General features: G+C 38.5%; 1 protein-coding gene across 15 annotated transcripts in view; it reads right to left on the bottom strand.

Annotated features, from left to right (window-relative positions):
• Positions 1-7,102: 7,102 nt before the first annotated feature.
• The window catches only part of LOC122548896 (protein tyrosine phosphatase type IVA 3-like), a 154,541-nt gene continuing 137,704 nt past the window's right edge, over positions 7,103-23,939 (bottom strand). For all 15 annotated transcript variants that reach the window (XM_043687836.1, XM_043687832.1, XM_043687827.1 and 12 more), the window contains 3 exons: positions 19,801-19,931; positions 14,487-14,561; positions 7,103-9,917 (listed from right to left, as the gene is read on the bottom strand). In XM_043687836.1, coding sequence (XP_043543771.1) covers positions 9,800-9,917; positions 14,487-14,561; positions 19,801-19,931 — 324 coding nt within the window. In that variant the 3' untranslated portion in view covers positions 7,103-9,799. The remainder of the gene's footprint in view (positions 9,918-14,486; positions 14,562-19,800; positions 19,932-23,939) is intronic.

Genomic DNA, 23,939 nt, shown 5'->3' on the forward strand with positions numbered 1-23,939 from the left:
ACCTCTTTCCACCTATCACATTTCTGACGCCCCTCCCCCAAGTCCCTCCTCCCTACCTTTTATCTTAGCCTGCTGGACAAACTTTCCTCATTCCTGAAGAAGGGCTTATGCCCGAAACGTCGATTCTCCTGTTCCCTGGATGCTGCCTGACCTGCTGCGCTTTTCCAGCAACACATTTCCAGCAATTTTCCATATTGTCAGGTAGATGCCAGTGTTGGAGCTGCTCTGGAAGAGCTTGCCAAGAGGCATGGTAAGTTGTGGAGATAAGACTTTACAACTATTGCTACAACATTATCAGGCCTTTGTAATACTCAATCCCTTTCTTGATGTCATGTGTAGTGAATCAAACATAGAACAGATCATCATAGGAACAGGCCCTTTTGCTCACCATGTCTGTGACTGATCACAATGCCATTCTGAACTAATCCTACCTGCCCACGTGGTCCACATCCCTCTGTTCCCTGCCTGTTCATGCTTCTGTCTAAATGCCATTTAAAATATTGCTAATGTATTGGCTTCCATCACCTGCTCGGACTGTGTAAACTGAGACGGTGCGGAAAAGATTTTCAAGGATTCTGCTGGCACTGAGGGTTCGAGTTTTCGGGAGAGGCTGAATAGACCGGGGCTATTTTTCCTGGAACACCAGAGGCGGAGGGTTGACCTTACAGAGGTTTATAAAATTATGAACACGGATAGGGTGAATAATAAAGGTCTTCTCCCTAGGGTGGGTGAGTCCAAGACAAGAGGGCATAGGTTTAAGGTGAAAGGGCAAAGATAGAACAAGGACAGGAGGGATAACTTTTTAATGCAGAGGGTCAAAAAAGTGTGTATGGAACGAGCTGCCAGAGGAAGTGGTGACGGCAGGAACAATTACAATATGGATGGGTATAGGAAGAATTTATAAGGGTATGGGGCAAATAAGACTGGGTCAGATTGGAGTGTCTGATCTGGAACAAAGGGTCTGTTTTCAGGCTGTATAATCCTTTCTCCTTTAATTCTCTCACCATAAACCTATGCTCCCTAACATCTGACATTTCCACATTGGGTAAAAGACTCCCAACCATCCACCCTTCCCATAATTTTATACTTTTCTACCAAGTCACCCCTCAGCATCCGATGCTCTAGTGAAAGCAGTCAGTTTGTCCAGTGTCTCCTTCCAGCTAAAACCTTCCAGTTCTGGCAACACCCTGGTAAACCTCTTCTCCAAAGCCTCCACATCCTTCCCATAGTGTGGTGACCAGAAGAGCGCACACAATGCAGTCTAACTAAAGTTTTATACAACTGCAACATCTTGCCCACTTTTATACTCAATGTGTCAACCAATGAAGGCAAGAATGCCATACACCTCCTTTACCATTTTATTCACTGTGTTGCCATTTCAGAGGTATAGACTTGCATCCCAAGATCACTCTGCATAATCAATGCTCCCAAGGGTCTTTCCATTTATTGTGTAATTTCCTCTTGCATTTGACTCCCAAAATTCATCACCTCTCACTTATCTGGATTAAATTCCATCGCCCATTTCTCCGAGCACTGATCCTTGAGGAACACCATGGTCACAGACCTCTCGCCAGAAAACACCCTTCACAACTTAAGGTAAGATTCTTAGTCTGATCCTTACAGACTAAACATCTGCCCCAGCTTATAACAATCCATTAGGAAATGAATAGCTTTTTAAAGCAAATAAAAACTTTAATGAAATCAACTAGATACAAAACTTTAACATCGAGCATAAAGTTCTTGCTAGAAAGTTGGAATTTACAGAATTTAAGAAACAAACATACATTTTTGAAAACAAGAGCCCTTTTAAAAGTTACCCAACTGGATGCAAATTGAAACTCCGATCACTTTTTTTTTGAAAGTCCAAAAATGTTCATTCAGAAAAATCATGGTGGTTCAAAAAAAAATCCTATAAAGGATATGGATGTCAGTTCTCAGCCACTCTGAACTCCATCCAAGGTCCACGAAACAAGTTCAGATCTACCTTTAAATAGGAAAGTTCTTTTTGGAGTAGGATTAACCTTTTCCACAAATACAGAAAAAAAAATGAAGTTGTTGTTTGTCTATAGTGGTTCTGAGTAGTGTATAGGACTTGAGAACATCACAATAGCAGAGAATTTGCAGCTATCAACCAGAAATACATTAAAATATTTGGATTCTATGGTTATTGAATGTAACTATGCAATACCATTCTATTAATACATTTCAAATTTTACAGAAAGATTAATAAATTGTTTCTATCAGCTAACTGTACAAGTATCGCATTTTCTCTTTATCAATGTGGAACCTGTTTCAAGGAAGGGTGAGGTTTGAATATCGGTGTCACAACTTCACTGGATTTTTAAAATAATTTTTTGTAAAGCAAAATTCAACTGACTGCAGAGGGCAGTCATACTTAGCATTGCTTTTTCTCGCTGACTGGAACAATGGAGATGTTGGCACTGATCATGCCCTTTAAAGTAATTACTGGCAGAACACCATTTACTTCAATGAACTGCAAACTACATCTTGAACATTCCAACCCAGCTTTTTTCCGTCTTTCCTTCCCTCAAAAGAAAATTAAAATCAACACATAGACACTGATACTATTTAATAAAAATAACTGGCACCTGGCTCAAACTAATAGGATTACTAATCATATTTTTTGAAAGACTAACATTTTCCTTTAGGATATTACTGTAGACACTATTTTGAAATACTATACAGTTCTGTGAATCTATGCACTCAACACAATATGAACAATTAAGATTCCCTACAGTGTGGAAACAGGCCCTTTGGCCCAGCAAGTCCACACCAACTGCCTGAGGAGTAACCCACCCAGACACATTTCCCTCTGACTAATGCACCTATGGGCAATTTACCATGGCCAATTCACCTGGCCTGCACATCTTTGGATTGTGGGAGGAAACCAGAGCACCCAGAGGTAACCCATGCAGACATGGGGACAATGTGTATGCTCCACACAGACAGTTGCCTGAGGAGAGAATCGAACTAGGGTCCCTAGCACTATGAAGCAGCAAAGCTAATCGCTGAGTCATCGTGGCGCCCATAAATTCTAATGCACATTTTAAATATACATTCATTACACACTATTTTGATGAGTTCATGAGCAGTGTGCTTAAACTTTGTTGTGCAATACTGGTGGCTGAAGAGGACCTTAGAGGTTTATAAAATCATGAAGTGCATGAATAGAATAAATAGACAAGGTCTTTTCCCTGGAGTGGGGGAGTCCAGAACTGGAGGGGTGAGAAGGGAAAGATATAAAATAGACTGAAGGGGCAACTTTTTCATTCAAAGTAGAGTGTATGGAATGAGCTTTCCAGAGGACATGGTGGCAGCCGGTACAATAACAAACATTTAAAAAGCATTTGGATGAGTGTATGAATAGAAAGACTTGAAAGAGGTATGGGCCAAGTGCTGGGAAAGATTGGGTAGGATATTTCATCAGCATGGGCGAATTGGATTGAAGGGTCTGCTTCTGTGCTGTAATTAGGCCTAATTTAATGTACCACTTTTAGTATAGGTTAGGGTTGAGCACCAATACTAAAACTAGTAACGTTTTTTTAATTTAAGAACATGTTTATATAAAGGAAATTATTTGATCCTAGATGATGAAATGAAGGAATAAATATATTTATTAAACAGGTACAGCTGGGTACTTCTACTGGCCACAGAACTTCCATCTGCAAATCTACACTCAATACTAACATGAACTTGTCAACTAAGTTAGCTAATTAAACAACTAAGAGAATATCACTACTGTTAAAATAAGGAGTTCATTTATTTACTAGATCTAAAATTTCAATCATGCAAATTAACATATTAAACAAATCTAATAATATAAAATACTTGGCATAATTTCAATTCTGACTGCAAACCTCTGATAAGGCCTATAGATTAAAAAAGGTGTAGCTAACTTCATTGATATATTCCAGTGGTTTCAAAACATTCTCTTCTCTCATGGGTATCACATGTTTCTGCATACATTGCTGTTTCCCCATAATTCTTTTGTGTATGGATACAAAGAGTTGCAACTGTATTCTGTTTGAGACTCGACTATACATTTAATCCCTTTGGTGCAATTCTGGACAACATCAGAAACACTGTTTTGATCTACCACACAATATTGAGAGATTTCTGGGGACTATTAGCAAAGATGGGATGAACTAGAAATCTACTATATTTCCATAATTACCAAGACCAAAAGTAAAAAAACTTTCTTCAGCAAATACTTCAACTCACCAGAAGACAAATCTAATCAACTTCAATGTAGTTGCAATACATAATTAAAAGCACTACAAATTTTGAAGAAATACACAAAAATATAACCATTTCCAGGTAGTATTTAATTTTTTTTTCATCCAAATGTGTTCCTTATGAGCTCTGTCTCTCCCAGTGAAATCCCCCTTAACCTTGAGAGCGGTGAATTATGAACGAAATGCTTTACCACAATGTTTCAACAGGAAGCACAATTCAATTGAACAAAGTTTGGCTCCTAAAGCTATTTCCAATTCCAGCTCCTATATGGCATTGTACTGCATGTAATGCACCAACTAAACTCAATCATTTATTTAGCATGAGATAAGAGGAAGTGCCTGGGACTCATAACTGGGCTTATCATCAAAAGAGATGAGATTTCAGTCATGTACAGCGCTAACTTACAGTTATACAAAAGAAAAAAAAATACAAGAATAGCATTACCTGAACAAAATAACCAAATTATTACTTTTATTTTCTCATTCAAATCTCTTCATTTCTTGCAGTCTGGGTGGAAAATGGTATTTACTCTTCACTTTCCTTTTAAGTTGTTAAAACTGTATGAGTTCTAATTAAATGGAATTTGTTATATTAATGTGCTTAAAAAGCCAACCAAGCTTAATCTGCAGGCTTAAACAAAGAAACATCAAGTCTGTTAGTAAAACAGGCAAGAATTCCCTATTATTGATATACATCGACAGTATTAATAGAGGGGCAGTGTTTCTTTTGATGCTAAAGCCCCTGCTATGGAATTTTCACCAGGTGCTCTCAATTTTTGTTTACCACCAGGACAGATACCTGTTTATGGGGTAAATATAGCATAAAATATGGTAAAGTAAGTTGAAAGCCCAATGATGCTCTGCTTACAATCACTTAGCCTGGTCCACCTTTTATCATAGCAAAAAATAAAAAAGTGGCCCAAGAGTAGTCTAATAATGACATATGGCTGGGTACAACCAACAGACCTATATTAAAAAGAAGACTGAGCACATTTGTTAAACTGAATAATTGAAAAATTGTGTGGATAAGTTGTCAACTGCAGAAAATAGGAGTTTGATTTTGATCTTCTGTTCTGAACCCATTTGCAGCTTGAAATCTGACAGAATATTCATGACTGTTGCTAAGTGTGGATAGCATTATCTTCCTCCCACAAACTTTCCCCATTACATTGAAAAGAATAAATAAATATATATTTCTAAAGCAATCTGCAACAAATTAATTACATTTAAAGTGCAACCACTCTTGTTATGTAGAGCAATGTTGTACTAATTCGCAGACAGCACACTTGCACAAATGACCAAAGTGACTTTTTAAATTTAAAAATTGGTTACGTTGAAAGATAAATATTGATTACCACAGCAGAATTTCTTTCATCCTCTTTGAATAGTGGCATGGATTCTTTTTCACCCATCTCATAAAGCCAACAAGACAGCAATCTAATACAACCACTTTGTCACAAACCTAAGGAAACCTAAACACAAACAGAAAGCGGGCCATGCCACCAGTGCTTCATCCAGAGACTCACTGATGATGTTACCTCGGATAGTGATGAAACATCTGAAAAAGAACCTTCTAGCTCAGCGAGCAAACCTACATGCAGAACCGCAACCTGAGCTACAAATCTTCTCAAAACTCACTAACTTTGTCACAAAGGCAACCTGAATCATGCACTGAATTCATAAAGTTGGGTTTGAATCCATAACATACTAATTCAGTGTCAAGTTTGCAACCAGTGAACTGTGACATTTAGGCTTACATCTTTATTGGAAATGTATATTTTTTGATCTGCCTCTATACCCCCAAAAATATTCTATCAAAAAAGTTAATAGATTAAAACTGTGAAAGTCTGCTCAAAAATATAACATTTTCCTGCACGGGACCAACATTAGTTAGCTTAGCATAGACCTGACATCAAAGGGATTGAAATTTCCTTTCTGCATTCAACACAGCAAAGAAATTTTTAAATGGCAGCACTATTACCCAAAACAGCATATTTGGATCAAATCTACAGTATTACATTTAAGAGCTGAAGCAAAGTATATATAAAAAAGGAAAGACCTCTTTTGTAGAGAGCTGTAACAGGTTTTGGACGGATTGGAAATACAATAAGAAGGTAATTGCGAAATATATTGTCATGTTACACCAGTCATTGACATGATTAGAGCTACAGTAAAATGCTATAAAAATGCACTTCAAATTGACTTTTCATAAATCACTGATTGCCTTTCCCATTTTAAAAAAAAGTTTATTAATGTCAATAAATTGATGCATGATCACTTTGTATTGCTATGTTTGACTTCAGACCATATTGATGAGTATGTATGCATCAATAATTATTGAAATTGAAGAGAACAGTTACATTATTGAATGTTGGCTTACAGTTGAGCAGATAGTCACCAAAATGATCTGTTTTAAGGTAAATTGCATTTTTTCTATTAAAAGGGAAAGGCGAGTTTATTCATTAGCTGCAGATTAACATTTTTATTTGTAATGCTTCAGCAATTTATGCAGTCACATAAGAAATACAAATTATTCAGCTGGAAACTTCATAGAAACCTCACCAAAGCTTGTGAAAGAAGTAGCTGCTTTAAATAAATGAAATAACATTTGATGCTGTAATTAAAGAATTGGTTTGAGAGAAAGATAGTTTAACAACACTTGTAAGGTGGTGTAAATGGAACCTATAAGGGCAGATCTCTTGATGGCACAAGGTAGGTTAGAAGGTAGTATTTTCCTTAAAGTATTGCGGACTGATTTTCAAAGCACGTGATATTTGAATCATTTCACTTATTCATTGCAATCATACAAGCACAAAGCAAATTAATGTACCTTGCTTTAACGATCATGAATTTTGATACTTTTATTACCACAGTAAAATTGGAGATTATACGAAATACAACAATGACATAATAAAAGCAAAATACTATGGATGCTGGGGGTCTAAAATACAAACACTGTTGGGGAAACTCAGCAGATCTGGCTGCATCTGTGGAGAAGGAAACAGAATTAGTGTTCAGTTGACTCTTCTTCAGAACTAAAGAATGACTTGAGTCATTGAACACAAATCATTAACCGTTTCACTCCACAGATGCTGCCAGACCTACTGGTGTTTTCCCTGCACTTCCCATCTTTACAATGATGATATAACAAAATTTTATTTGCCCCCAGAGAGCGCAGAGTTCGCAACTCAGATCTCCATGTTAAATGATCACCCAGTGTCACTGCTTTGAATATTATGATGCAAACCAAAAAAATGAATGAATGTTAAGTCTTTATCTCTCCTTTTGCCAATTGCACACTGGATGTTGATAGCAGAGAACATAAGAAAGAGAAGATAAATACATAACTAGTTATCTATCTTAGGAACTTGGCGATTGGAGAACTGAACCTGTATTACACCATCATTGTGTGCTGCAACTTGTTATGTAATCAAACTATTGCATCATGTATTTAAAACGTGAACCATTATTACAGGGTTTTACAAAATGACATTGAATTCCAGGGATGTCAAATACTGGGTTGTTGACATTTACATTTGACATTTACAATCTTCAGTTTTTACCTTTTCAATCGCATTTAAAGCCTCAAAAATAAGAGTGAAGTGATCAAATCACTACACTCAAAGCTTTGAAGTTACACATTTTACACACAAAATATCGTAGGACACCAACTTTATCCCAAGATCAAAAATGTAATTTTAATTCATTGCAAAAAGAAAATTCAGCAAATCTTCCATTGATTTGATTTTTTTTTGGACTTTCTTGAATGTTTCATTTTTAAAACAGCTGATAATCTAACCTTTGTGTGAACAGACTTTGATGCAGGGTTCAAAGAAAGGAGCCGCTGTTTTAATTTCCTGTAGATATTATAAAAAAAAACAAACTTGTACCACCTATGATTGATGTCACTTCAAGTAACCTTTCTCATAGTCAGGTTTGTTATCAGTACTATCTTGGAGGTTTGTGTGTCTCTTATTCTCAGTTTTCTTTCATCATGCACAAAGTAATTAACCCAGAGTGATACAGAAATTAAACAAATGGAATGAGCATAAAAATAAGAATACGAAATGCTACTTTTACTTCCTAAATGAGACCTTCCAAAATGTTTGCAAATTACAAAATTTTTCAGAATCATTGTATGGGTATTTCACTATTTCCCAGACTTAACCAATTAGAAAGGCCAACTTACATTTTTCCTCATTTATTAAAAGTTACTATTAACGACAATAACATTGCATGGAGGGGGATGGGGTTTAGATGGGAGAATGTTAAGGCTTTACATGGCATTCATAGGATACATTTAACTTCAGTGTAAACAGGCCTCATTTCCCCACCAATGTTAACACTAACAAGACCTGTACAGTAAAGTGAAATGCCTTCCTACAGGGATTTGCACTCCATTCTGAAATCGAACGAGGCTGAACAAAGGCTACAAAACCTGTTGGCAATGACATTACACTCGCTGTATGAATGCACTCTGATCTGTCCTATGCTTTTTCTGCAAGCAGAACTTGGGATACTGAACTTAAGTCACGAAATCCTTTTGTACTTAAAAATAACCAATGCATTTTTGCTCTATACTCACCCCTGTGAATCAATGTGGTTTATAGAACATGATGTAGAATTGCATAGTGCACATGCACGTTTTAGTGAATCTCTAACGGACTTCTGCTTAAACTGAGAATTATTTTTAAGAAAATCAAAATCACCCTTTACCTTTGGAATGTTCAAAATTTAAAACTATTTTTCTCTCTCCTGGCACACCCCCTACCATTCCCCTTATCGAGCTTTCTTAAACTTTCAGTAACCTGTTAAAAGAGTATTTGGAAATGACTGTTTAATTAAGGATTAGCACACGAGAGAGAATTTTCAATATGAAACTGGGGAAAAACAAAAGTGCGCTTGTGGAGCAAATCTCCCCCAGTAAAAAATGGTTGTAATACCAACTCCAGGCTAGAAACATAATATATTGGTTAGTAGCTCTAATAAGATGATATTATTTATAAAAAGACAGGAAAGATGCACCGCTTCAGACACAAGACATGGACCATACTATTGCAAATCATTATCTGCAATTAGTGAATTTAGGCATTACGGAGGTAATTTACTGAAGACATTGGTTCACCAGAATATCTATAGCAGTCAATTGGTAGAACAATGGATAATTAAGTCAATTTGCATCCTATTTACAATTAATTTCCTAGTTCCATTTCTTCAGGTCATCACACAAACCTACCATTAAATATAAGCCATACAGACAAATATCTTGTAGGATTTTTCTTTTATGGTGTATAGTAAATTGTTGAAGTATTAGCATGCCTCTAAAGGCAACCACTCTTACAACTTGAAACCAAAGTCAACGAGCCTCCAAAAGAAAAGAATTGTGCTTCATCCTAGTTGGTGATTTTAGTATAAATAAATATTCAAGTTACTAAAGGCAGACAAAAAAAAACATCCAATTGGATTTGAAGACAGGAAACCCAATGGCATTTTATTTTTTATAAAAATCACTGTAAACCATTGTTGGCTGAAAGTGTTCAAATTCATACAATGGCGCAACTGTTCTTGTGATTATTATGGGCCTTGAATCGAAGTCTCATCTTTGGCCGATACTTTTCCAAGTATAAGAGCTGTTTACTGTTGATGGCACCTCTGCGTTTCCTATTTCAAAAAAGACAGAAAAAAAGTGAAAAGAAATGTAGAGTGTTAGCAGATATGATCTGTTTAAAGACAGATGTCCTTGTTGTTCTAACAGAGGAGAACCTGCCAAGGACACCTCTGGCAGCTTGTTTAAACAAGTTTTTTTCTTCATAGTACTGGCTGAGAATAATTAAATTTAAAATGATTTAGAGATGCCGGTGTTGGACTGGGGTGTACAAAGTTAAAAATCACAACACCAAGTTATAGTCTAACAGGTTTAATTGGAAGCACACTAGCTTTCGGAGGGTCGCTCCTTCATCAGGTGGTTGTGGAGGGCTCAATCCTAACACAGGATTTATAGCAAAAATTTACAGTGTGATATAACTGAAATTATACATTGAAAATTCGATTGTCTGTTAAGCCTTTCATCTGTTAGAATACCATGACAGTTTTACTTCTTTCATGTGTAAATCACAAAACCTTTTTTTAAAAAAAAGTTGCAGTCTCAGGTTAGTTGTTAACAATGGTGATAGCGAGACAATATGTTGAAGGTGTTAGCCCCCTGTGTTCTCTGTCTATGCCATGATGTTTAGATCGATTCTAATCTAAAAAGAGAGATAACGGAGTTTTACATGAATGCATGCAGTTTTTGAGCAAAGTACAATGTAACCCTGCAAGTACAAATTCACCCCACAAAATGTGTGTGTGCATGTGGGTCTCTGTCTGTGTGTCTGTCTGTCTGGGTTGGGGGTTGAGTGTGAGCAAGTGAATATGTGTGTGTGTGTGTGTTTGTGTGCGTGCGTGCGCGCGCGCGCGCACGCAGTGAGTGCAGAGAATCTGAAGTCTGTGAGGGGGTGCATGTGAGAGTGTGGGAGTGTGTGTCTACACTACATACAGACACACACACATATACACAGACACGCACACAGACACCCACACATACCCTTACAGACACACACACTCCCACATGCACCCTCTCACAGACTTAAGACACTCTGCACTCACTACACACACATACACTTACTCACACTCCCAACCTCCAACCCAGACAGACAGACAAAGACCCACATGCACACACATATTTTGTGGGGTGAATTTGTATTTGCAGGGTTACATTGTACTTTGCTCAAAAACTGCATGAATTCATGTAAAACTCCATTATCTCACTATTTAGATTAGAATCAAAACATCATGGCATAGACAGAGAACACAGGGAGCTAACACCTTCAACATATTGTCTAGCTATCACCATTGTTAACAGCTAACTTGAGAATGCAACTTTTTTTAAAAAGAGGTTTTGCAATTTACACATGAAAGAAGTGAAACTGTCATGGTATTCTAACAGATGAAAGGCTTAACAGAATCAATTTTTCAATGTATAATTTCAGTTACATCACACTGTAAATTTTTGCTGTAAATTCGGTGTTAGGATTGAGCCCTCCACTACTACCAGGGAGTGTTGGTGAATAAAGAGATCTTAGAGTGCAGGTTCATAGCTCCTTGAAAGTGGAATCGCAGGTAGATAGGATAGTGAAGGCGTTTGGTATGCTTTCTTTTATTGGTCAGAGTATTGAGTACAGGAGTTGGGAGGTCATGTTGCGGCTGTACAGGACATTGGTTAGGCCACTGTTGGAATATTGCGTGCAATTCTGGTCTCCTTCCTATTGGAAAGGATGTTGTGAAACTTAAAAGGGTTCAGAAAAGATTTACAAGGATGTTACCAGCTACAGGAGGATCTGAGCTACAGGGAGAGGCTGAACAGGCTGGGGCTGTTTTCCCTGGAGCGTCGGAAGCTGAGGGGTGACCTTATAGAGGCTGACAAAATTATGAGGGGCATAGATAGGATAAATAGACAAAGTCTTTTCCCTGGGGTCGGGGAGTATAGAACTAGAGGGCATAGGTTTAGGGCGAGAGGAGAAAGATATAAAAGAGACCTAAGGGTCAACTTTTTCATGCAGAGGATGGTACGTGAATGGAATGAGCTGCCAGAGGATGTGGTGGAGGCTGGTACAATTGCAACATTTAAGAGGCATTTGGATGGGTATATGAATAGGAAGGGTTTGGAGGGATATGGGCCGGGTGCTGGCAGGTGGGACTAGATTGGGTTGGGATACCTGGTCAGCGTGGACGGTTTGGACCGAAGGGTCTGTTTCCATGCTGTATATCTCTATGACTCTACCACCTGATGAAGGAGGAGCGACAATCCGAAAGCTTGCGTGCTTCCAATTAAACCTGTTGGACTATAACCTGGTGTTGTGTGATTTTTAAATTTAAAATGCTACAGCTGAATTTTAAAATGCTACAGTGCGGGCTGAGTAATGAAACACTAATACAATTGTTCAATTGGACATAAGTGTCTTACTATTACAGAAGGCTCGGTTTCCATGCTTTATAACCCTATGAATCTATGACCGAGGGAAAGGTAATTCAAGGCTGTGTACGTTGTTTAAGGCTAAACAAAACAACAATTCTGGCAGATCTGCAATGGAAAGAGGACACAGCTTGTGTGTTTTATTGCATCAGAAGAGGATCATGTTGCACACTGGGGGTGGGGGAAGGGAGAATGGGTGGGTGGAGCAGTTTTAGCAACAGCTGGGTATTCAAAAGACTTTCCTGCCTGTTCAGTTGGAGGGGGCGGAAATCCCAATATGGGAGGCCCACCTGCAACTTTACGCTGATGAAAATGTCAGTGTGTGTCCATGCATGCTGAAGTTAATATCAGAAACTCTGACGCTCTCTGCGCACTGTATAGTGTCAAGGTTTATTTGTCAAAAACAGCAAAGATAAACTTTTTCTTCTGAAGGTTTGTTGGCATTGAATACTAGAATAATTCATACATTAATATAGACCAGTTGCCCAACATCTGTAGCACAGTAAATGCTAGAGTCAATAATACAAGATTTAATAGCAAAACCCTTAGAAAACAGTGACAGAATCAGATAAGAGTCAGCACGGAATTTTAAAAATTCATTCATTAGACTGAGAAGTTGCTGGCTAGGCCAGCATTTATTGCTCATCCCAATAACGCAGAGGGCAATTAGGACTCAACCACATTGCTGTGGGTCTGGAATCACATGTAAGGTGGCAGTTTCCTCCCAAAGGGCATTAGGGAACCAGGTGGATATTTTTGACAGTCGACAATGGACTCACGATCACTATCAGACCCCTAATTCCAGATTTTTTTTATTGAATTCAAATTCCACCATCTGCTGTCGCGGGATTTGAACCCAGGTTCTCAAAACATTACTTGGGTCTCTGGGTTAACAGTCCAGCAATAATACCACTAGGTCATCACCGCTCCATCAATCTATGAAAGGGAAATCATCCTTCACAAAGCTGGAATTTGTCAAGGATGCAACTAATTGAGTTGACATGGGGCAGCAGTGGATGCAGGTTTTTTGGTATTTCAAAAGGTTTTCGATAAAGTTCTATGTAAGAAATTAGTAAGAAAGATTAAAGCTCTTGGTAGTGCACTGACATGGATAGAGTAGTAGTTGGAGACAGGAAACAAAAAGAAAGAAATAAACAGGCCTTTCGAGTAGCAGCCATTGACTAGCGGGATTCTGCAGCAGTCAGCACTTGAACCCCAGCAATTCACAATATATATTAATGATTTACTGATGATTTATTAACGACGGAACTAAATACCCAACATCACAAGTTCGCAGATGACACAAAGTTGGGTGAGACGTTGAGCTGTAAGCAGGATGCAGGAGATGCTTCATTGTGATTTGGACAAATTGAGTGAGTGGGCAAATGCATGGCAGCTGCATTACAATATGAATAAGTGTGAGGTTCACTACTTTGTAGCAAAAACAGAAAGGCAGATTTTATGAATGGTAACAGATTGGGAAAGGGGGTGTCCTTGTATACAAGTTGCTGAAAGTAAGCATGCAGGTGTAGCAGACAGTGAAGGTGGCAACTGGCATGTTGGCCTTCATAGCAAGATAATTATAGATGCAAGTATGTCTTGCTGCAGTTGTACAGTGCCTTGGAGAGACCACACTTGCTCATTGTGCGGAGTTTCGGTCTCCTTACCTGAGGATGGATGTTCTGGCAATGAAGGAAGTGCAATGAAGATTTACCAGAGTGATTCCTGGCAGGCCAGGCATAGAAAGCAGACTAGATCATTTAGGATTAAACTCCAGTTTCAAAGTTAAGAAGAAAGAATCTCATAGAAGCCTATAAAATTCTAGCAGGACTAGACGAGATAAATGCAGGAACAATGTTCCCAAAGACCCTGGAATCAGAATCAGGAGTTACAATTTAAGAATACAAGATAGGCCATTTAGGACGAAGATGAGGAGAATTTTTTTTAAACCCAAAATCAACCTGTGGAAATTTCTACCACAGAAAGCAGCTGATGCCAAAACACAATGTATTCAACAAGGAATTGGATATAGATCTTAGGGTTCAAACAATCATAGGGTGTAGGGAGAAAAAGGGAACAGACTACTGAGTTGGATAATCAGTCATGAACATATTGAATGGTGGAGTAGGCACCAAGCGTCAAATGGCCTACTCCTGTTCCTATGTTTGCCTGTTTGTATAAAATAGTTAATATTTTTTCCAGGAACAAATGGCTCTTACTGTCTGATGAACTGAATCGCATCTTCATACTTCATTCCACTTTCAATAAGAGCAACTGCTACCAATACAGGAGCCCTGTGTGTTTAAAACAAGTTACTGTAAGCATAGGAAAAGAAAAGAAACAAAAGGCTTGTATTTACATAGTGCCGTTCACAATCCTCTGATATCCTAAAAGCATTTTCCAATTATTAAAATAAAATTCTGAAATGGATTACATCAACCCAAGAAAGCAGCAGCAATAATGACTCTTGGTTTTAAATCAGTTAAAATCTCAGCTTTAAAAAAAAAGGACCTGCGAATGAAGTGAGGCTAAACAAAGAAAAGCTTTTTCAGTCAGGAAGTAGTTAGGTTACAGAAGGCTGTGTGTGGTGAAGGCAGGTTCAGTTGAGGGCACTGGATGATTACTTGGATAAAAACAAATGTGCACTAGGGTTATGATGCTCATTTAATGAGCTTGCACAGGCACAGTGGGCTGAATGACCTCTTGCTACACCATAACACTTCTGTGATTCTCCGATATCCTGACAGTATAATACTCTCTTAGCAGTGCAATGCAGTATCAGCTGACATTTTTTATTATCAAATCAAACAGGATTTGAAGCCACAATCTTTTTTACTCAAAGATGAAAATGATATCAAATGAGTCGCACTGCCTATTTTTATTGACTGCATAAAAATAATCTGACATATTGATGAGGCAGATTAATTTTAAACAGTGTTGGAGAAATTTATCAGGTCTGGCCAGTATGATTCCTCCTCTTCAGAACTTCAGTTAACTCTGTTTCTCTCTCCACAGATACGGTCAAACCTACTGAGTTTCTCCAGCATTTTCAGTTTGTTTCAGATTTCTAGCACTCGAGTGTTTTGTATACAAATGAATATGAATACAGATAAAGATCATGCACAGTACATCAGCAGACCGTAAATGTATACATAACAAAAAGATCTGCTTTAAGACGAGGAAGGAAAACACCAGAATACTATTACTGACCACTCGAGATACAACTGTTGGGAAAACAAAACACATTCCAGCACTTTATTGTATTTCTAAACAAATAAATTACGTTAATCACGTATATATCATTGGTGAAACCACACATGGGATGTTGTAGAATCATACCATTTCAAAACCTGGAGGGGAAGCCAGCTAGCTCATTGGAATAGTGGGAGACCTTGTGTGAGATCAAACCTACATCCAGTTAAGAGAGTCAAAATCTACCTCATCCTGTGCCAGACTCTTGCAAAATACAATTATAATGCCACAGCTCCACTTCAACTCCATAGACTGTACCTACATTTACTTCTTTTAAAAAAAAACCACATCCGTATATCCTACTGATCCAGTAAAACTCGGGGAAAATAAACTACTTTCAGCGTCTTCTTCACCTTATGATTATTCTATATTGCTGATTTCAACCCCTAATCCCCACCCAATCACTGAAATGCAAATTAGGTGGTGTAGGGCACTCAGCCCCTTCAGCCTGCTCTCCATTCAATAAGATTATGGTTGATCTAATTACAATACATTCTCATCTACTCCTGATAGATTCTTGAGGAGCAAAGTGGTGAAAAATTATCTTCCATCGCTATGAAAATATTCAAAGGTTCTGCAAGACGTTATCTTTGCAGCAGGAATTCCAAAGTGGTTAAAAGACATTTGGCACACTTGCCTTTATTGCTCAGTCCTTGGAGTATAGGAGTCGGTACGTTTTGTTGAGATTGTACGGGACATTGGTGAGGCCTCTTCTGAAATACTGTATCCAGTTCTGGTTGCCCAGTTATAGGATGGATATTAACAAGCTGGAGAGGGTTCAGAAGAGATTTACCAGAATGTTGCTGTGTATGGAAGGTTTGAGTTACAAAGGCAGGCTGGATAGATTAGGACTTTTTCCACTGGAGTGTAGGAGGTTTAGAGGTGACCTGATAGAGGTTTAATGAGTGGTAAAAGGTAGAGTTGATCGTAGTTGTTTTTTCCGTAAGATGGGGAATTTCAAGAATAGGGAGCACATTTTTAAGGTGAGAGGAGAGAGATTTAAAAAAGATAGGAGGCAAGTTTTTAAAACAGAGCTGGTTCGCATGTAGAATGAACTTCCTGAGGAAGTGGTGGATGCAGGTACAATTACAAATGTTTAAAAGACATTTGGATGGATACATGAATAGGACAGGTTTGGAGGGATATGGGCCAGGAGCAGGCAAGTGGGACTACTTTAGTTTGGAATTATGTTTGGCAAAGACCAGTTGGACCAAAGAGTCTGTTTCTGTATTGTATAACTATGACTCAGGACTAACCATAATGAAAAATATTCCCTCATTTGTTTCTTAGTTGGGTAATCTCTCCATTTATTGTTAAACCTATTCCCAGTTTTAGATTTTTCCACAGTACAAATGGTCTTTTCAAAAGCCATCTTCTCAAGATCCCTCAGGACTTGCTATGTTTCAATCAAGTCATCTCTTATTCTTCTAGTTTCCAGTGGACACAAGCCTAGACTGTCTAACCGTTTTTAAGGCAACCCACCCACTCCAGCTTTAATTTTAGTGAACTCTCTCAGAACTGTTTCCAATGCATTTTCTACTTTCTTCTATATATAGAGATTAATACTATACATGAAATGCAGATGTCATCTCACCAAAGTCTTCTGTAGCTGTATATCTCTATGACTCTATAATTGAAGGATAACCTCCTTGCTTTTGACTTCAATTTCTCTCGCAATAAATAATATACTGTTAATCTTCCTAGTTACTTGCCATTTCTGCACATTAACCTTAGATGATGCTTACACTAGTACACCCAGATCCCTTTACATCTCAGAGATCTGTAGTCTCTCACCATGAAGATAATCTGCATTTTTAAAAAAACTTCCTGCCAAAGTGGACAATTTTCACATTTCCCCAGATTGTACTCCATTTGGTAGTTCTTTGTCTACCTAATTTATCTACATCCATTTGTAGCCTCGTTCTGTCAAATTCTGAACTTACTTTCCTAACTATCTTCCAGTAGTCAACAAATTCAGCAACCAGATCTCTGGTATCTTTATCCAAGGCATTTATATAAATTGTAAAATTAGATGCCTGGCATGGATTCCTGTGACAACACTCTTTACACCTTCCCAATCAGAAAATAACTCATTCATACCACTTTCCTTGGAGCTAACCAATCTTCTATTCCTACACCATAAACTTTTTTTTTCAAAAACCCTTGATGCAGGAACGTAACAATTGTCTTTTGGAAATCACAATATAGGACATTATTTTTTCTCCTTTTAATCAGAGTTGTTATTTCCTCAAAGAATTTCAACAAATTCATAAGACATTTATTAAACCAAGTTGGCTTTGCTCAATAACCATGAATTTTTCCAAGTGCCTTGCTATAGTTTATTAATAGCTTCTAACATCTCCCTTATGACAGGTGTAAAGCCAACTAGTGTATAGTTTCCTTCTTTCTGTCTCCCTCTATTTTACACTCTAATGGAACCTCAAGGGAGGTTTGAAGAATTGAAACCAATATATCAGTTATCTCACAACTACTGTTTTAAAAAGCTGGAATGAAGTATATTAGAAGACATGGTCTTGCCAACCCGTTGCCCCAACAGTTTGCTCAGTACCACTTCACCCGTAATTTTGAGCTCCACCCTACCCCTCTTATTTCCCGATTTCAAACAAATAAAAAAAAAAATGAATTAAAAAAAAATCTGGAATTAAAAGAGCTTGTCTAACCATTGTTCTAAAAACCCATCTGGTACATGAATGCCCTTTCGGGAGGGAAGTTTCATCCTTACCTGAAATGGTCTACATGCAACTCCAGACTGTCAACAATGTAGTTGACTGTAAATTATTCTCTGGGCAAGTCAGTATGGACAATAAGCACATCCCATGAATGTTTTCTTAAAATTACAGCTATTTCTAGGACGTTGCTCATTTTTGCAAGTGCAGACTGATGCAAAATATGCTAATTCATTTGCCTCATTATGTTTCATTACTAAATTTTCTAGACTCACTTGTAGTAGGATCATTCATTGTTAATTTAGGGGGAAAAGTTAACGATCTGCTTTTATATTTTCAGCTAGCTTTCACTCATTTTCTAATATTTTCTCTCCTTATTAATCGTTTAGCAATCTTCAAACCAGAGACCCGGGTTCAATTCCCGACTCAGGCGACTGACTGTGTGGAGTTTGCACATTCTCCCCGTATCTGCGTGGGTTTCCTCCGGGTGCTCCGGTTTCCTCCCACACTCCAAAGATGTGCTGGTCAGGTGAATTGGCCATGCTAAATTGCCCGTAGTGTTAGGTAAAGGGGTAAATATATGGTAATGGATGGGTTGCGCTTCGGCGGGTCGGTGTGGACTTGTCGGGCCGAAGGGCCTGTTTCCACGCTGTAAGTAATCTAATCTAATTTAAACCTTCAATCCTTTTGTTTTTGATGTTTTCATATTCTATCCAATCTTCAGACCTGCCATCTTTGAAATTATATGCTTTTCTTTAATTTTGATACTATCTTTAACATTTTTAGTGAACTACAGATGTGGCTCCTTCAAAATTTTCCTTTCCCACTGGAATGTACCTATTTTGCACATTTTGAAATTTCAAGAATCTGCCACTGCACCTCTACTTACATATGCCTTAACCTACTCTATTTTTGTTTCCACTTAAATGCCTTCATTTAATGGAAATATTAGCCTCATATGTTAATGAATTTTTATTATTTCTTTATTTCCCATCTCTAATTGGCCTTTAAAAGGTGGTGATCAGCAATGGTTTTCAAATTCTGGAATATGTGTATGATGCAAGTACACCCAGTGTTGTTGGGTAGATATTTCCAGGATTTTGGCAATGACCATGAAGAACCACTAATATATATCCCAGTCAGGACAATAAACGGCTTGAGGTGAATTCGAGAGGTGATTTTCCTATGTGCCTGCTGCCTTTGATCTTTGAGACGGCAGAGTTTTGGAAGGTGCTGTTGACAAATCCTTTGTTTTTCTTGTATGGCACTGTAGTCGTATTGCTCTATCTATTTTGGCAGAATAGATTGAAAATCACATTTTAGAATTGCCTCTTTAAATTCTTCCACTTGCTATTTGCCAAGTCTTGCTTCTTTGACCATATAGATTCACAATCCCCCTTTTCCTTTACCTTGTCTGAGTTACTCCTCTAAGCCATTGTTGTTATGCTTAGTCAGTTTAAAGACATTATACAAGATTTTCTAAATGTTGTTTTGTTGATAAAGAAACAGCCTCTTTATTGTTACATGGAAAAGCAACTTCCCCTCGATAAAGACATAACTAATGTTCGACATTTCCCAATGTTCACATACTTACCGCCCAAGGCCAGCAACACAATGGACTGCTATACAGCTACCAGGCTGTTCGGTGAACTTAGTTTTAAGCAAATTAAGCCAGTCATCCACAATTTTGTTTGGAGGTGGATCACCATCATCATACGGCCAATCCTTAAAAAGTTAAGAATACAAGTAAAACAGATGATTTATGTTGCAATAAAGAGGACTTTGTTATCAACATGGTTGGATATAAAACATAAGCTACTTCTAAGAACAGCACACATTAATATGAAACCATTATTAAATATCTAATGCATCACGTCTTTCATAATAAGACATTTGAAAATAATCTAGACTGTTTTCCCAATATTTGAACTTGAAAGAACAAGCAACGTTTTTAATTCGTTCCATAACTTTTTTTTGTGTATTTTGACACCCACTAACTTTTCGCCACCACCAGCGGCTTGCTTGCATAGGTTTCCTCTTAGCAAAATTGCTTTCTGTTATTACCAAATTCCATTAACTCCTACTTCAGATCTATCCCTATTAGTGCGCTCTTTTCCTTTTGGGCACTTTTCCTATCTTGCCCATCTCTCCTCATATTACCCATCCATCCCACACCCATTCTACATTATAACAGCCTCCTTCAACTCCAAAGAAAAGCAACATTGGACTTACAAAGTTAACTTTGTTTTTCTCTCTCCACAAATGCTGCCTGACCTATTGATTTTCTCCAGCATCTGCATTAACTTGCTATTACTTTCAGTACTATGTAGGATTTGTCAAAAAAGGATACAATTAAGCTATAATTTAGGTTCACAAACAACAGTAAATGAGGTTGGTGAGCTGCAAAACTCAGTAGTTTATAGCAATTCAGGAAATCTGGTTGAAAGAAGCACAAGTGGATTTTCCAAAATCCCCTAAGTTCTAGAGTATCTGCACATATTTTGATCATGGATTCTGAAGTGAAACTTTCAAAAAATCTTTTAACTTAGTGGCAAAAGGCGCGACTGACCCAAGTTATGGCTGGTATGGTCAGCGCAAATGCCATGAGCTGGGTTGGGAGTTTGCTGGGGAGTGGGTGGCATTTTTTAGAGATAATGGGCAGGTTAAGGCTCATATACATTGGTTGGGTAAGAATCAGGAGAAGAGCAAAACCTCTGGGGTTTTCAGCAAAGGCCACCAGGAAGGAAAGCTGGATGCTTGAGGCCTCACCGACACATTGTATGGAGGCTGGAAGCTACTGGCTTTGTTCTCCAACAAATCAGGAGGATCGCTAAGTCACATGCTAGAAAATAAAGTCCTGACTTCCTGTAGCAAGAACCAGCTGCATTCTTTCAAGAAGCCACCATTCTTCTCCAACACTTACCACCCTGTCAATGCCCATTCTATTATCTAACAGCCAGCCCAGTTTTCAGCAACCCAGACTGAGATGTGCAGTCTGAAGCTGTATCTCGATCCAGAACTTCAAGATGTCTTAGTAAGTCATCTGCAGTCTCCTTTGTAGAAGGTCGACTATTCATGCTGCAGTCACTAAGGAACCCATTTGTACATGAACTCAGATAAACATGGGTAAATGGAAGGCAGGTAGGGAAATGAGCAAAGCTGGTTACATTATTTTTGTGTTCATGTCATTGTAAACTTGAAACAACTATCTCAATAATCTAAGAGACCTGAAATGACCTGTTTTCGATACGGTCAGATGTGTTGAGAGTTTCTAACATTTTGTGTTTATTTCAGATTTTTAAGCATCAAACAGTATTTTGCTCATCTGTAATTGATCATTCGTGTTGAAGAGCAATTGCTGTCGACTCTTATTCACAGTCTCGAGTTATTCTGTATGCACTGTTTATAGTCGCTGAGGGCGACTATAAACACTAATGACCTCACCACAATTAAATGGCTTCTGGGGGAGGTAGCTAAGTGTAGAGGACTCACCCTCGCTTATATATCGCACAATAGGGAACACCCCGCTTTCACCCCTTTAAGCCGCATGGACCAAATAGCCTGTGCTCTAAATTGAATGCACACCCTCTTCCTTCGTGAATTAAGCAGCTTTCAGTTATCTTTCACATTTTCTCTACTGATCTTATGTTGTGCAATTTTAAAGTAAATCTGATGCATCAATTATAGTCAAACCTCACGTGCTAACAGCACATTCAGCTCTCTCTTATTCAAAAAGATTAATGTGATTTCAGCAGGCTTGTTTCATTTGGACAAAGTATATTAGTGCAAAAATATTGTTGTTTTAGCTCAGGTAGAGCTATATTATATGTATATACCAGTCACACTTCTGTTCCCATGAAGTGATGCCTTGCTTACATGATTAGGTTTTGACATAGCATTTGAACAATTAATAGCCCAAAAATGTAATGGGAGTGCTCCATTTTTGTTTGGGACCAAAGGCTCAGTTAACAGCACACAGACGGATTTGTGAAAATAAGCAAAAATACAAGTTCAACTGCTGAAAGGAAATTTGTCTTCAAACCACAGTTTGTTGAAATTGCACAGGGCAGAAAACTTGCAAGTCTGACAACACCATAACTGAATTTCCTGTATGTGATAACTTGCAGTTTAACAAATAGCAGCTGACTAATGTATCAAAAGAGTACAAGCTAACCTCATTGGACATTAGAGATTTTACATCCTGGTTCAATGGAAATTTTAACCAGTTCAAATATTACATTTTATAGTACAAATATTTCATTAGAAATAAGGAATCGTAGTTTTGAAGTTATTTAACCTGCATTGAAAAGTAACTGTAAAGAGCTGCCCATAACTGAACGTGGTTTTCAGCTAACGTAAAATGGCTGAAGAAGATTTGTAGCTGAAACAGCAGCTTATAGCTTGCTGGTTAAAGTCAGGCTATAAAGGCTAAAGTAATTAGATGCCTTCATAGAGAAAGTATATTCAGGGTAACTAGATAAAGGTAACAAAGATTCCTGTGAATCAGTCTGCGTGCTGTTAGTTGAGCTTTTGGTCCCAAAAAAAAAAATGGAGCACTCCCATTACATTTTTGGGATCTGTTACACAGAAGCAAATGTAGCCGCATCACAGACAGAGACAGTTTGATAAGAAACATCTTTGAGAAATGTTGATAGAAACCCCTTTTCAGGCTGGTCCAAAATCTGGTATAGCTCATCGAACCGACATCAGTTAAGACGCCCAGGTATTTGTCGCCACAGGTGATAATCAACAAAAAAAAAGTGTTTTAATTATACAGGCAGTAAGGGATTTAAACGGCATTCTCAAGGATATTCAGTCTGAAGCAGAGAAGCTATAGCTATTAGCGGGGAAGAACTGAATAATTAGCATAAGAGCTAAAGCCTGTAATGTGGTTGACAGGTTGGAAGACCCAAAGAAAAAAATGTGATTTAGATTAGATTAGATTATTTACAGCGTGGAAACAGGCCCTTTGGCCCAACAAGTCCACACTGACCCTCCGAAGAGCAACATTTACCCCTTCACCTAACACTATAGGCAGTTTAGCATGGCCAATTCACCTAACCTGCACATTTTTGGAGTGTGGGAGGAAACCGGAGCACCCGGAGGAAACCCACGCAGACACGGGGAGAATGTGCAAACTCCACACAGAATCTAGATTAGAGTGGTGCTAGAAAAGCAGAGCAGTTCAGACAGCATCAGAGGAGCAGTAAAATCGACGTTTCGGGCAAAAGCCCTTCATCAGGAATACAGGCAGACAGCCTGAAGGATGGAGAGATAAGTGAGAGGAGGGTGGGGGTGGAGAGAAAATAGGATAGAGTGCATCCCTGCGCCCACCCCCCCCCCAGAACCCTGAGGGGAACACCACCTCTGCTCAGGACACCACCCCCATTCCCCCCACCACCACACCCACTCCAGTTATTGACTCCGCCACCACTCCCAGCTCCACACCCACACCAGATCCCAGCCCTGTCGAGTTTTCACCATTTTTCCTGACCTCCCCCTCACTGAGTATGAACGATCAGTCCTCAGCAAAGGACTCACCTTCATCCCCCTCACCCACACATTAATGAATTTAATACATGCCGTGACGTCGAACACTTCTTCCGTCGCCTCAGAGCTTACTTTCACAATCAGGACTCCCGCCAACCTTCCGAGGACCCCTTCACCCACCTCCAACACACTGCATCCACCTGGATACCCCGCGCTGGCCTATTACCTGCCCTCGATCTCTTC

This window comes from Chiloscyllium plagiosum, chromosome 4, assembly GCF_004010195.1.
Source record: "Chiloscyllium plagiosum isolate BGI_BamShark_2017 chromosome 4, ASM401019v2, whole genome shotgun sequence".
NCBI lineage: Eukaryota > Metazoa > Chordata > Chondrichthyes > Orectolobiformes > Hemiscylliidae > Chiloscyllium > Chiloscyllium plagiosum.